This window comes from Porcisia hertigi, chromosome 35 (assembly GCF_017918235.1).
Source record: "Porcisia hertigi strain C119 chromosome 35, whole genome shotgun sequence".
Taxonomy (NCBI): domain Eukaryota; phylum Euglenozoa; class Kinetoplastea; order Trypanosomatida; family Trypanosomatidae; genus Porcisia; species Porcisia hertigi.
This window is the reverse complement of record NC_090594.1, coordinates 1,471,638-1,486,072: the sequence shown is the minus strand read 5'-3', so window position 1 is coordinate 1,486,072 and position 14,435 is coordinate 1,471,638. Positions and strand designations below refer to the sequence as shown.

Genomic DNA, 14,435 nt, shown 5'->3' with positions numbered 1-14,435 from the left:
TATCCCATGCCTAGTTTGTCTAGCAGTTCGCCCTCCCCCCGGTCCCCTCCTTCTGATTCATTTTTATTCTCTCCACCAAATGCACACGCTTGCGCCCTTTCGTTTTGTGTGTGTGATATTCTTTTGTCCTCTGCGTGTCTACACGTCTCACCGTCTTTTCCCCCCATCTCTCACAATTATCTTTTCCCCCTTCTTCTCGGTCCTTTTTGCTTCTTCGTTGCGCACCGGGTGTCCGGGGGCCTGACCGCTCGATCAACCGACAGTTTGTTTCCCTCTACATATCTTCACGATCACTCGTGACGAGACACGTTTTTTTTTCTCACTCAGGCTTGTATCTACACCCCACACACTTCTCGTCCACGGCACACCCAGGTTCTCTTCTTCCACAACGTGCTCTCCTTCTGCACCACCGTTTTTTTCGTTTTTCTTTTTTCGTGAGGCTTCCTTGAATCGACGTCACAGGGATCAAAAACTGTTGTGCTTTGCCTTCGTCATCTAGTTGAAAATTTTTATTTTACTTTTTCCCCTTCCTACAAGTCTTATTTCGCGCACCATTTTCACTGAGCCATGATTCAGCCACAGCTTGTCCTTCTCCGCGAAGGTACTGACACCTCGCAGGGTAAACCGCAGCTCATCAGCAACATTAACGCCTGCATCAACATTGTGGACACCGTGAAATCCACACTCGGGCCATGTGGCATGGATAAGCTTATCCACAACGGTCGCGATGTGCAGATCAGTAACGATGGCGCCACCATCATGAATTTGCTCGAAATTGTGCACCCGGCTGCAAAGAGTCTCGTGGACATTGCACATGCTCAGGACAATGAGGTGGGCGATGGCACGACTTCTGTCGTCGTTTTGGCCGGTGAGCTGTTGAAGGAGTCGAAGCAGTGTGTGGAGGACGGCATTGCTCCACAGGTGATTGTCAAGGCATACCGTAAATCACTCAGCATCGCAATGAGGGCGTTAGATGAACTCTGCGTCCCATTCAGGGCTGAGAACGACTCAAATGAGGAGAATTTGATTCGCTGTGCGGAGACCGCGCTTAATTCAAAGCTGATCAACACAGAGCGCCGCTTCTTCGCCGAGATGGCGGTGAAGGCGGTCATGTCTCTGGACGACGACATGAACCTTGGCCTCATCGGTATCAAGAAGGTGGCTGGCGGTAGCATGCGCGATAGCATCCTGGTGGACGGCGTTGCGTTCAAGAAAACTTTTTCCTACGCTGGTTTTGAGCAGCAGCGCAAAAAGTTCAACAACCCCAAGGTACTGCTTCTGAACGTGGAGCTAGAGCTAAAAGCAGAGAAGGATAATGCAGAGGTGCGCATCAAGGACCCGAAACAGTACCAGTCTATAGTTGATGCAGAATGGAAGATCATCTTCGATAAACTGGACAAGTGTGTTGCGACGGGCGCCAATGTGGTGCTGTCTCGCTTGCCGATCGGAGACCTAGCGACGCAGTACTTTGCTGATCGCGATATCTTCTGCGCTGGCCGCGTGGCGAACGACGATATGACGCGTGTATGCATGGCTACCGGCGGTGTGGTGCAGTCCACCCTGAACAACGTACCAGCCGAGGTCCTCGGGACGTGTGGCACGTTTGAGGAGCGCCAGGTTGGTACAGAGCGCTTCAATTTCTTCACCGACTGCAAGACCTCGAAAACGTCTACCGTCATTCTGCGCGGCGGTGCCATGCAATTTATTGAGGAGGCGGATCGTTCCCTGCACGACGCCATCTGCATCGTGAAGCGCGCAATCAAGACTGGCTCTGTCGTTGGTGGCGGTGGTGCCATCGAGATGGAGCTGAGCAAGAGGCTGCGTGAGTACTCGCGGACGATCAAAGGCAAGGAGCAGATGGTGGTTGCTGGCTATGCTCGTGCGCTGGAGATCATTCCGCGTCAGTTAGCTGAGAACGCTGGCCACGATAGCACGGACACAGTGAACAAGCTGCGCCAGAAGCACTACATGGCTCCTGAGAAAGACAGTCAGTGGTATGGTGTTGATATCATGAACGGTGGTGTGTGCGACACCTTCGCCAACTTTGTGTGGGAGCCAACGCTGGTGAAACGCAACGCCTTGCAGAGCGCCACGGAGGCAGCCTGTCTGATTCTCTCGATTGACGAGACCGTGATGAACCCAGAGTCGGAAGCAGCCAAGAAGCAGGCGGCCGGCGGCCGTGGCGGCAGCATGGCTATGAGCAAGGCTGGTATGGGTGGTATGTTTGCTGGTGCCCCAGGCGTCACGCGCATGAAGGGCGGTCGCGGCAAGTAGTCGAATGTGCACCTTCTGTTGCCCCCTTCTCCCTGGGTCTTTGCCACTGGTCTTGCTGCCTGCCGCTTCTGGTTGGCAGATGGAGGTAAGGCAAGGTGGCGATGACGAAAGTAAGGGAGGAAAGAATGGAGGAAGGAGAGGGCACACCGTGTGGCAGTGGCTCGTATTCGCGTAGGATTCACAGGTCGAACGCACGTGACGACTGGTCCTTTACTTTGTTTCCATCTTTTGGTGAGTACCGGTGTGTTTGCATGGAGCAGTCTGATGCGTAATAGAAGAGGCGAGGTTGTTGGGCTTTGTGATGCACCAAAAAAAAACAAAAAAAAACAAACGATCAGTGGTGAGCAAAGACAGACGTGACACCGCAACTGCAACAGCGCAAATAGTCATCTTTTTTTTTCGGCTCCCTTTTGGTGGCCTTGCTGGATCATCGCTCCCCTGTTTTTCTCTCTGTCGCCAAGGTCCTGCGTAACTCTTCGTTCGTTATGGATTTGCAGATCTATAAAGTTTCCCTCCACCGCCCTCCACCGCCTTGTCGCCGGGCCTTCCCTTCTGCACCTCTCACGCGCGCACACACAGTTTCTTCTCGTGGACTCTTTTGTCGTCTCTTTGTGTGCGTGTTTGGTTCACCTCGTCGCTTCTCTCCGGCATTTTCACCACTGCGTTGTGTGCGCTGGAAAGCAGTTCTTGAGAGGCGAGGGGCGTGTAGAGGAGAGGAGCGAGCCTTTCAACACCGAACGCATCGCTCGAAGGGAGGGGGGGGGAGAGTGGGAGAGAGATACGGTAGAGCGAATGGAAGTATCGATGTGGCGCATAAGAGGATTACAGGCATTTTTTTTTTGGGGGGGGAGGGCGGGGAATGTGTGTCTGTGCAGGGGGGAGGGGATGGAAAGGTGTACGGCAAATAGAAGGGGCCGCTTCTTTTCTGGCCTATCATTTTTGACCTGTTACCGTGCGTTGTCACCGCTCGTTGCTGGCTTGTTGTTGTCTTTTTGTTTTCTTCTTCCCCCCCTGGTTCTTTGTTCCTAGAAAAGAAAGGCATATGAACTTTACGACAGCGCACACACCCAAGGTCAGTGGATAGTTTTTTGTTTTTGTAAATAACGCATCTACACCGACATTGACACCGAATCACATTCTCCCCCTCCTGCGTCGGCAGGAAGGCCAGTCAAATCAACGGAAAAAAAACAAACAAACAAACACACGACAAAGGAAAAGTAAGCAAATATGTGAAGCAAACATCTTGTTCGTTGCGTCTCGAGCTGGCAGCGTTTGTTTGCAGAAGTTGTACCCGCCTCATGTGATCTTGTGCTGCAGGGCGATTGCATACGTCTCTGCAGGGGCGTTCAGCTATGTGCCCCCCCCTCCCCCCACGATCTCTTTTCCCGCTTGTTTCAATGACTTATGCCCCCACCCATAGGTGGATTTTCATGTTCGTCATCTCTCACTCTTTGCTTGTATGAGAGAGACGAATTGTGAGGCAAGATTGGGGAAGGCACAGTGGGATGAAACAACAAACATCGTTACAAGGAATCTCCTTTCTCTGTCATCACTTGTTGTCGTCCTCTTCCAAACGTTTTCTCTCCACATTCTTTTTGAGTTCGGTGCTCTTTGCTCCCCCCTCCCCCACCTACACACACACACACACACGTGCGGCTCGCGTTTCTGTGCTCTCTCTCGTCGCGTTTTTTCTCCCGCTCAATACGAAACCTCTAAGCACACGCACATCTCAAAAGGGCAGCGTGTCAAACGAAACTACTTGTGCTGGAAAGGGCTTCCACAACGTCACGCACAAACTCGCAAAACACAACACCCAGAGTCTCGTGTAAGTGAAAGGGCGTGTGCACGTGGTTCTGCGGTTTCAAAAAAAAGTCGTTGCTACGTGCTGTGGTTTCTTGTTTTGCTCGGCGTGTGATCACATTCTTGTTTTTCTTTTCGCGTGCGCTAAGTCGTCTCGGGGGGTAAACACAAAGATTGTGGCAATCAGAGCTGCATCTTTGGGACTTCCCCATCTTTCCGCGTTGCAGCGCTTGCTGAAGAAGGGGTATGTGGTTCGTTTTATTTCTTTAAAACAGACATCAGCTTCCCTCGAGGAAAAAAAAGGGTATTTTTCAATAATGTTTCGTCTTTCTCCACTTCGACTCCCGTGGTGGAATTTTCAGACGGAGCACCGCCAGCGGTGTGTGATGATGTACGGTGGTGCGCGCACCAAAAACACACACAACGCAAATCACCGCGTCTACGTCCGAAAATTCAAGCGTAATGCCTTTCCGAATCGAACGCGTCATCACTGGGCGGTTTCAATGACTGGTGTACAGGGGCAGCGTCCGCGTCGCATGCCGTGGCCGTACGACCTGACATCAATGATTTTCAACCAAGCCCGCCAGGGATCTGACAAGATCGGCTACGTGGTGGGCACCAGCATGCTCAAGACGGCTGTGGTGGCAGCGAATCACATGGTGTACTACCCTAAGTTCAACCAACGTGTGTCACGCACAAGCCGCTTCTTCGCCCATGATGAGGATCTCGCCTGCGTGGAGGGAGACCTGGTGCACATTAAGCAGTGTCGAAAGATCTCCAAATATAAGCACTACTACGTCTTCAGTATCTTAGAGCCGAACATCGAGGGGCGAGAGCGGCTGAAGCTGGGACTCAAAGCCGTTCCACCGCCATTATTTGGCTATCCAGTGTCGCGCCGTGTCGTGAAGCTGAATCTGACTAACACCGAGGGTACCAAAGAGAAGCTAGCGGCAGCGATTCAAGAGCATGTGCAGGATGCCTATCGGTTTGCTGGGCCGACGCCAGATCAACCACGCGCAAAGTTGACGGACTCTGCCTCCTTTGACGAGGCGAACAAGATGATCGCCCCGAACGCATCTGTGACGGCGGAGCTGCCGCCGGGCGAGGAGCCCGCGTTTCTTGGAGACGGGCAGCCTGTGGCTGAGGAGTTCAGCGAGATGGAGGAGGATAGCCGCCAAAAGAAGGGTGACGACTACTGGATGAACCTGCAGCCCTCTGACAAGTACGACTTCAAAAACCTGAAGAAGTCGCCGTAAGCCGGGTTCGAGGAATGCTGCGCGCGCTGCCCTGCCCCCCCCCACCCCTCAGGTTTGCTTTCTGTGCCGTTGTTGTTTTGGGGAAATGATGTTTTCCTTTGTTTCCCAGAAGACGAGGAAAGGGTTTGTGAGCAGGTAGGTCGAGTTGTAGCGAAGCCCCCCTCCCCCACAGAAATTACCTTCAACGCGCCTATCCTCGTATTGGCGTGTTATCATTTTGTTCTGTTCACAGCAACCACGTGGGTGTGTGAGGGTTTGCCGCTCTCCTGTTTTTTTTCCGCAATGCTGATATTGTGACCCTTTGAACACTTTTCGCTTTCTGTGTGTATCTCTAAACACATGGAGAGGGGAGGGGGGTATAGGGGGTGCAATGGGGGCGTTGGCGTCACGTTGCTTTCCTCTGTATTTCGACAGATCGAAAAAAACATGCCAGAGAGTGAGGGTGAGTGATAGGAAGGAGGAGGTTGATGCATTCTCTTTTTTCTTCGGCCAGTCAATCAACAATGGTGCCAGAAGGTGCCACTGCTGCTTTGGCATGCACACCAACCTCCGCAATGAGTGCTCGCCCCAGCTGAGTTCTCGATGAACGAAGCCACAATTTCTTCGATCTTTCGTAGGGGCAGATTCCGCGTGATTCGCGCACATTGTGGTGATTGAATTTTTTGTTCACGCTGCCGCCTACGCGGCTTTTTTTTTGGCTTTGGCTTGGACGGCATCATCTCAACTCCGGGCCTGTGCCATCTCCTTCAGAACTTTTCCACCTTTTCTCTTCCTCTCTTGCCGGCACATGAACCGATCACTCTTGGTTTGCTGTTTTGTGTTCCGCGTGCTATGACCTGTCGTTTTTTTTTGTCTCTCGTTACCTCCCTGTTGCTCCACAGTTTGCTCAGCATTTATTCCACTTCAAGTGCACAGGCACCCGTCTTTACCTTACCGCTTCCTTAGTCATCTACACTTCATTCTTCGTCTCCCCTACACCTAAGTGTCTCCCTATCTTCCTCTTCTTCGTACTGGCCTCGGTGTGCCCTAGAGGTGACGCGGCGTTACACAGAGCCATTTTATGTTCGAGGGTTTTCTGTGGTGACACTGTCTTCTCCCCCCCCCCTCCCCAGTCAGAAAGAAGCAAAGAGTAAAAAGAGGCAACAGGCCGACGGCAAGAGACACGGCTTGCCAACGCTCCAGAACAAAAGATCTCGTTTGCACTATGCCCGGGTTCAACTTTGAAAATGTTCAGCGTAACCTCAACCTGGAGGGTGAGGGCTACTCGGCGCCACGAACGCTCAAGACCGGTACGACTATTGTTGGTGTCGTTTACAGGGACGGCGTCGTGATCGGCGCCGATACGCGTGCCACCGAGGGCAGTATTGTAGCGGACAAGCGCTGCCGCAAAATTCACTACATGGCTCCGAACATCATGTGTTGTGGTGCCGGCACGTCTGCCGATACAGAGGCTGTAACGAATATGGTCTCCTCACATTTGGCTCTGCACCGGCTCGAGACGGGTAAGCAGTCTCGTGTGCTAGAGGCCCTAACGCTACTGAAGCGTCACCTGTACCGATACCAGGGCCACGTCAGCGCTGCTCTTGTGCTCGGTGGTGTGGATGTAGAGGGTCCATTCTTAGCCACTATTGCACCTCACGGCAGCACCGATCGCCTGCCCTTCGTGACCATGGGCAGCGGCAGCATTGCCGCCATGGCGCAGATGGAGGCATCCTACAAGGACAACATGACGTGCGATGAGGCCAAGGAGCTGGTGGCATCGGCTATCCGCAAGGGTATCTTCAATGACCCTTACAGTGGTACCCAGGTGGATGTGTGCGTCATCACCAAGGACAAGACAGAGCTCATGATTGGCTACGATAAGCCGAGCGAGCGCATCCACCCGCGTCAGGAGATCAGGCTCCCACCTGGAACGACGCCGGTGCTCAGGGAGGAGATACGCCGGCTTGTTCATGTCGAGGATGTCTAAGCCAGCGAACGTCAAGAGAAGACACTTGATCACAACTCTATCAAATCTCTGAGGTTCTGGGGTGCCCATGGGTGGGTCGACGGCGCGCCGTGATACAAAAGCGCAGCAAATCGGAAAAAAAAAGTGGCCCATGGAGTCTCTGTCGGTGTCCAGAAGGTGCTGGTTTTGGCTGTGTCGGTATTTCAAGGAGGAGTGTAGATCATGGCGTTTTCCGCGCCACGATGAGGGGGATGTTCTTCCCCTCGCCCACTCACAGCGAGTTTGCAATGTGCTTCTTCGCCTGCAGGTCTGTCTGTGCGCATATTCGTCTGTCCTGGTGTGTGTTCGTGTACCTGTGTTCGTTTGTGTGTGCCGGCGTATGTGGGAACATTTGAGTAGGGGGGGGGGTCTACCGCTTCCTCGTTTTCTGTGTACGTCTGAAAGGTATGTTTATGTGTTTGTATGTTGCCGATTCTTTTTTTTTGACATGTTTTCTTTCTGTTTCCTTTTTTTCTTCTCCCTGGGGTTTGCGGTCTAGGGGTAAAGAGTGAGGTGGGTAGGCCTCATGGCTTGTCGCAGTTCTGTTCCTCGTCGCGATTTCACGACAAAAAGTTCAGGGCAAACAGAAACGCCCCAACAAATCTCAAAACAACACAAACGATGAGGGACTTGCTCATCCGCGCAGCAGCGGTGTAGGGGGCGTGTAATGCCCAGTGGACGAGCTTTCTGTTGTCCTCCATGTGAGCGGACCGGATTTTACAGGGGGTCTGTGGAGGAGACTTGTCACCTTTGCCTTTGATTTGGGTTAGTCATGCACATGAAAGTGTGTCATCCAGTCATGGGCGCTGCTGCGTTCGCTCCTTCTGGCACAGATTTTGTGCTTCTTTACATCTTTGTCTCTCCTCCTTCGGTGTCTCTGCCCCCCCCCCCCTTTCGTGCGTTGGGCAGATACGCTACACTGAATGGGCGAAACCGGACGACGCGTCGATGCATGGCCCATTGGGCTTCCTGTGACGGGTGGGATGTCGCTTTTATATTCCTCTCTTGGACCCTTTCACTCCTCCTCCTCCTCGCTGCTGCTCTTTTCTTTGTCGTTGACTGCGCTTTTTTAATTATTTTATTTTACGTCACACACTTTTGCCGGGGAAGTGTGTCATTTGCACACACACACACACTCACACACGCACACCTTATCGTCTCCAGTACCACACTGCCTCTCTTCTCAACTCTTTTAGAGGCTGCTTCTAGTGTGCGTACTGTGCAGATGGCTGGAGTACGCATCACGCGCTGCAACCCCACGTTGCTCGACTTCGTCACGTGGGCAGTTCTGAAAGGTTGCCGCCTCTTCCAGCGTGTCCACATCACTCCGCAGGGCCTCATCGCCACTGAGCGTATTTCCGAGTTCGATTTTGTCGCCGTTGTCCCCGTCGAGGCAACACAGAGCGTGCTGAGCATCGCAGATGATCCGAGCTTCGCTCTTAAGGTGTCCCCTGAAGAACATGGTGAGCCCGTGCCGTTCTGGGAGGACCTGTCGCGCGGCTCGTTTGCGTTTGTGGGGTTCCTCACCAAGGTGCTTCTCACTGGTCACCTACGCGGCGTGCGGAGCTACCTGGATGTGCTGCCGTTTGACCAGGAGCTGCCGATCGGTAAAGTAGCTGACGAGGCACAGACGACAAAAGGCTACAGGGAGTGGACAGCACCCCTCGTGGCGCAGTGCAAGGTTGAGGAGTGCGATTTTGACCTGGCGTTCCGCCACGCCTATTGCCTCTTTCGCCGTCACGCGATTCCGTTTTGGTCGTCTAGTGATGTTGGGAGCGCGGGACACCCCTATTTTCAGCAATCCCTGTTTGCGCAACGGGGGCGGGGAGAGCTCATGGGTATGGTGCCTGTGATGGACTTGGCGCTGCACTCGCCAAAACCGAACGCAACGATTGGGTACCCGGATGAGGAAATGCTGCAGTGGCTCTTGCAGAGAAAGAATGCGGCAGTGCCACAGACGAAGAGCTACTTCGTGATGCAGGCACTACGTGACATTGAAGAGGGCGAAGTTATATCTGTCAATAAAAATGCATATTTTAACTTCGACGCCGACACCTTCAAGGCGTGGTTTGGCTACCCCAACGTGTCTCAGGTTGCCGAGAAGGGGGCGGAGAGTTCAGCGGTGGGAATGAGTCGAATAGAAGAAATGACGCGGTTCTGAGATGTGGTTCTTTTCGTGCGCATTCGTGTGTGTCTGTGCGTGTCAGTGATCTTTTCCATTGCAGGCACACGCTCCTGTTTACATTTGCTGCTGGCGCTGCTGGTACTGCTGCTATTGCGTGTACGAAACGTCTCTTGAGTGCGCACAGCTCCAATTCTTCCCGTTTTTCCCCACGCGCCCCATGTGAATGATGACGAGAAGAGAGGGAGTGTTTGGCGGAATGGATAAAATGGGGGGGGGGAGAGGTGAGGGGTGAGGGGGGAGGGGGGAGGAGGAAGGCGGTGGTGGTGGTGGTCATTGGCGAGAGATGGTCATTACCGCAGACCGGCGGAACGGAATAAGAGGCTGAACGTACAAAAATGATGTTGGATGGCACGAGAGCATGGGCAGCACCCGTTGCTCAGAGGTGGCCGGAGTGCGATTGCTCATGTTGTTTTCTTCTTTGTGTGGGGGGGGGGGGGGGGCCCTCCTTTACCCCTCAGCGCTATGGCCCCCTTCCCGTAACCCCCGTATTCGTCTCTCTTTCCCTTCCTCCCTCCCCCACGTGTCTTGTCCTTCTGTGTTTACTATTTCTCTTCCATTCCAGTGTGCTCATCACTCGTGGTGTGAGTGAGAGGCTTTGCAGCCGGTTGGGTGACAGAGAGGGAGAGAGAGGGGGGGGGAGGGAGGGTTGGTGGAAAGGGGAGTTGCGATATGTCTTCACAGTTTTTCTTATGCCCAAGCTACAGGAAGGAAAAAAAAAGGTGCCGAGGGCAGGAGTAGATGAATCGTATTTGTGCGTACTCTGCAGCCATGAGTTGGGTGTAGTGAGCGCCCGTGGCACTTTGGCCTCGTATTGAGGGAGCTGAACGAGAAGGAGGGGGAGGGGCGACAACCACATTCCGCAACGACTGAGTGTGCTCATCGTGGCTCATCTCAGGCCCCTCACATTTGTATGCCAAGGCTGATCTATGCGTCAGATGGGTGCTCTCATGTGTCTATTGCATGCCCAGGTTGTGTGAAGAGTGGGGGTAAGGTGCTGCTAATCCTTCTAGTATCCCTCACTGTCTTCATGTCTCTTGCGGTTACCCCTCCTACTCTCTCGTTCCTCTTTCCTGCGTGCGCGTAGCGACGCCCGGGGGAGCAGTCGCATCCACTGAGAGAGCTATGACGCTCCTTTTTGTTCGTCCGAAACCCTTATTCATTCCATGCCGCTGGCTCATTCGCCCACTTTGTTGTTTCACTCTCTAAAGCTGCACATTTCTGAGCCTCTTACCCCACCTACCGAAGACTTGGGCACACCGAACAGAGTGGGGATCCGACGCCGGTCTGGTGAATCAAACGTTGTTAGCGTACGTTGGGGTATGCCAGACTTCGCAGTACACGATGCTGCTGTCTCCGTCGCGCCGGCAAGCTGCCTCGTCGACCGAGTCTAACAGTGCAGACGCGATGGCTGTTTCGACTATGACAACCGAGCGGCAGAACGCGGGTCTCAAAAGCCGCGAGCGACTCCGACGGGATCAGGCGCGGCAGCTGCGGCAATTTCCATTTCTCCACCACCGCGTCGAGGATCTTCACAGCACTTGTGAGCGGCTGGAGCAGGAGCTCGCAAATTCTCGACAGCAAACGGCCGCCTATCGGCATGAGGTGTTGGCGCTCCGCAGTCTCATCAAGTTCACCCAGTCTCCTGAGCTGGTTGCTGCGGCAGAGGAGGATGCTGCCAGGCATGTGATGCACGAAGAGGTCAAGGAGCTGCGATGCCACGTCCAAAGGCTGCAGCATGAGAAGGAGTTGTCTCTGCGACAGACGGAGGAGGCGTGTGAGGCGGCCGAGTATTACAAGGGGCTCTGCGATCAGCTCTGCGAAGGACCTCTGTGCAACGCAGAGGCAGCCACAGAGGACGGCGTTGCGCTGAGCTTGGATTGCGTCAGGATACCACAGCTGAACAGATCCGCCAGTGTAGCTGCGCTTGCTGCCTCTTCTGCACCGCCTACGGCGACCTCGATTGAAGAGCAGATAAGGCAATTGCAGAGCGCCCTGAAAGTTGAGCGAGCCCGCTCGTCGGCGCTTGAGGAGAGGGTGACGTTGCTTCAGTCTGCCATGACGGAGACCACGAAGGGCGACACCAAGTGCTGTACTCCTGCGCGGGGAAGTTTTGACAGGTGGGAGGAGAGACCCATAGAGGACCACACGAGCGGCATTGACGCCAACCGACCACACGTGGTAGCGGATGACACCTGCAAGAGTGTCACCCGGCTAAAACGATATGTGGCCGTGCTGCGTAGTGAGAATCGACTCTTGACGCAGCGGGTGGAAGGGGTGGTTGCGCGCAACATACGCTATGTCAAGGACATCGCAGCCCTAAGAATGGCTTACAAGCGTTTTGAGTTGCATAACCGACAGGGAAGCTAGTGTTCCGGTGTGAGCTCGTTTTTGTGGTGGCTAGGCCCTTGATGCTGCGCGCACACACACACACACACATACACACCATTCGCCATGCCGCTCGCTTTCGTGAGACTTGTCAACTTACTTAGGTGTCTTCCCGTTTCCATTTATTCTAGTTGCTTCAGGGTTGACCTCATTGACTGGTCGCATAAGACGTACTGCTGCCTCGTTGATTCTGCTGTATCTGCACCCATCGAGCGTGTCAAATCATTCAAGGTGCAAAAGCAGAAAAGAAAGAGGGATGGGGAGGAGGGGGGGGGGTGATGGAAGTGCATCGTACGCTTGTCACGACGGTGGCTGTGGCTGTTCCTGCCATTCTTCTCGCTTCTAGTCGTTGTTGCACGTTTTCCCTCTGGAAGCACCGCTCAACCGCAAGCCCTGTCTGGCACCGCAGGCACCGAATTAGTCGTCCTCGTGGTGGAGCGTCTGCGTCTGCGTGTACGTGCGCGCATTGTGTCGATTATTTACATGAATACACTTGGTTTACGTCTACGCCGCTCCTTCGAGATCGTTTGGATCCCCCTCCTCCCCTCCTCCTCCCCCTCCAGGTGCTCCGGGACTTCGCTGTCTTTTTTTTTTTCTGGGATGTCTTCGTTTCTCCGTTACAAAATTACCTTTTTTTTCCCCTTTCTCTGGCATTTGTTTCTCACTCTGACTCTCTTCCTACCCTCTTGAAGATTGCTTTGTGGGGCAATAGCGATTCCAGTCGCTACATTTTCCTTGCTTCGGTATATTGCCAAGCAATCTTTTGGGACTGCTTGATTGTGTCTTCCCGTGATCAGAGAGAGACCAACCATGTCCCAATTGTGGGTGAAGCGCGCCAAAGCAGAGATGACGCGGCACTCGCGGGTGCTGGAGACGATCAATCGTATATTTCCTATGCCGTTCGAGGAGCGTCGCTCTCGCGTTGGCATGGCAAGCTATGCCACGTACCGATGGCTGCGCTACTTTCCTGTTATTCTCGTGCCCTGTGTTGTTATAGGAACGCTTCTGGAAACGCGTGACAATCCTCAAGAGCACGTCTTCACGTCGCTGCACCTGTGGCTCGCTGATCATGGGGTCTTTCGTCACGACACGGTGAAGGCTTTGAATCCAGCCTTCGAGGATGAGCGGCGCTCAATCGAGTGGAAAGCAAATGATCGAAAGTGGCGCTTCACCGGCACAGACATGCCATCTGAGCGAGAAATACGTGAGTTCGCTGCCATCAATATTGATCGTCAATCGCGACGTCTGTCATGAGTCGGTTGTAGCAGGCATACATGGTCAACCCTTTGTACAACTGCCACCCAGGCCGTGCACGATTTGTTCTGCTGATGAAGCAGCCCACTGAGGGTTGCTCACTCTTTTTTTTCTCCCCTCACTTTTTCGGTTCGGCGACCAGCGCACCTCGAACCATGACTAGCTCATTTACTAGTATCCAGGCTTGTGGAGGTGCTCATGGGGGGGGGGGATCTGTGCGTGTGCTTTTCGGTGTTGGGCCAGGCTTCTCTTTTTTGTTTCGTGTCGCAGTAGATGCGTACTCTGTCGTCTTCGAAGGTACACTGTGTTTGAGCGTGCCCTGCCTTCCGAGCTGCTGGCTTTAGAACCAACTCGATCGATGTAACCATGAAGACCTTCACCTCCCCCCTAAAATATTTGAGGGGTCAGCAAGGGGGGGGGGGTGCGTGGTGGAAGGTGTTTCCCCCCTTGGAGCGCAACCATCAACTGCTCAGAGATGAAGCTGTACTCTGTGTGATCGTTCACACCTGCGCTGCTCCGGATCTACTCTCTCTCTGTTTCCTATCGTCTCTTTTTTTTCTTTGTGGCACCCTCCCTCCCATTTTTTTTTCTACGCTCCTATTGCTCTTTTCGCATTCATCCTGTGACGTTCCGCTCTTTCCGCGCGGACATACATACATACACACACAAAGTTAGATTATCGATCATGGGTAAGGATCAGGCCAACGTCAAGGGCTGCCGCTTCCGCGTGTCCGTCGCGCTGCCCGTCGGTGCGGTGGTGAACTGCGCGGACAACACCGGCGCCAAGAATCTGTACGTCATCTCTGTTAAGGGCTACCACGGCCGCCTTAATCGTCTGCCGTCTGCTGCCCTGGGCGATATGGTGATGTGCTCTGTGAAGAAGGGCAAGCCAGAGCTGCGCAAGAAGGTGCTGAACGCCGTGATCATTCGTCAGCGTAAGAGCTGGCGCCGCAAGGACGGTACGGTGATCTACTTCGAGGACAACGCTGGCGTGATCGTGAACCCCAAGGGTGAGATGAAGGGCTCCGGTATTGCCGGTCCGGTGGCGAAGGAGTCTGCCGATCTGTGGCCCAAGATCTCCACGCACGCCCCCGCAATTGTCTAAGGAACTCCTTGCTGCGCTCTCCTCGGTCTTTTTGTTCTTGCTTGGTTGGCTGGGATGTCGAGCGGCCGACTTCTCTTTCAACGCCTTCCCATCTCCATCCCCACCCATGTGCTACACTCGTGTAGTATGGTGACGCGTGGGCGTGCGCGTGCGCTGTTGCGACGGAGGGTAGATGCTGGAGAGGTAAGG

General features: G+C 53.9%; 7 protein-coding genes across 7 annotated transcripts; all 7 read left to right on the top strand.

Annotated features, from left to right (window-relative positions):
• Positions 1-567: 567 nt before the first annotated feature.
• On the top strand, positions 568-2,274 carry JKF63_01386 (uncharacterized protein; the record flags this gene model as incomplete). Its single annotated transcript, XM_067897433.1, has 1 exon — positions 568-2,274. One exon carries the CDS (start codon positions 568-570, stop codon positions 2,272-2,274), a length of 1,707 nt encoding a protein of 568 aa, XP_067753590.1.
• Positions 2,275-4,391: 2,117 nt separating this feature from the next.
• On the top strand, positions 4,392-5,330 carry JKF63_01385 (uncharacterized protein; the record flags this gene model as incomplete). The annotated part of the gene is made up of 1 exon (XM_067897432.1): positions 4,392-5,330. One exon carries the CDS (start codon positions 4,392-4,394, stop codon positions 5,328-5,330), a length of 939 nt encoding a protein of 312 aa, XP_067753589.1.
• Positions 5,331-6,534: 1,204 nt separating this feature from the next.
• Positions 6,535-7,299, top strand: JKF63_01384 (uncharacterized protein; the record flags this gene model as incomplete). The annotated part of the gene is made up of 1 exon (XM_067897431.1): positions 6,535-7,299. One exon carries the CDS (start codon positions 6,535-6,537, stop codon positions 7,297-7,299), a length of 765 nt encoding a protein of 254 aa, XP_067753588.1.
• A 1,243-nt stretch (positions 7,300-8,542) lies between these two features.
• JKF63_01383 (uncharacterized protein) lies at positions 8,543-9,478 on the top strand (the record flags this gene model as incomplete). The annotated part of the gene is made up of 1 exon (XM_067897430.1): positions 8,543-9,478. The coding sequence occupies one exon, from the start codon at positions 8,543-8,545 to the stop codon at positions 9,476-9,478; it is 936 nt and encodes a 311-aa protein (XP_067753587.1).
• Positions 9,479-10,843: 1,365 nt separating this feature from the next.
• JKF63_01382 (uncharacterized protein) lies at positions 10,844-11,869 on the top strand (the record flags this gene model as incomplete). The annotated part of the gene is made up of 1 exon (XM_067897429.1): positions 10,844-11,869. The coding sequence occupies one exon, from the start codon at positions 10,844-10,846 to the stop codon at positions 11,867-11,869; it is 1,026 nt and encodes a 341-aa protein (XP_067753586.1).
• Positions 11,870-12,697: 828 nt separating this feature from the next.
• Positions 12,698-13,141, top strand: JKF63_01381 (uncharacterized protein; the record flags this gene model as incomplete). The annotated part of the gene is made up of 1 exon (XM_067897428.1): positions 12,698-13,141. One exon carries the CDS (start codon positions 12,698-12,700, stop codon positions 13,139-13,141), a length of 444 nt encoding a protein of 147 aa, XP_067753585.1.
• Positions 13,142-13,826: 685 nt separating this feature from the next.
• JKF63_01380 (uncharacterized protein) lies at positions 13,827-14,246 on the top strand (the record flags this gene model as incomplete). Its single annotated transcript, XM_067897427.1, has 1 exon — positions 13,827-14,246. The coding sequence occupies one exon, from the start codon at positions 13,827-13,829 to the stop codon at positions 14,244-14,246; it is 420 nt and encodes a 139-aa protein (XP_067753584.1).
• Between the last annotated feature and the right edge of the window lie 189 nt (positions 14,247-14,435).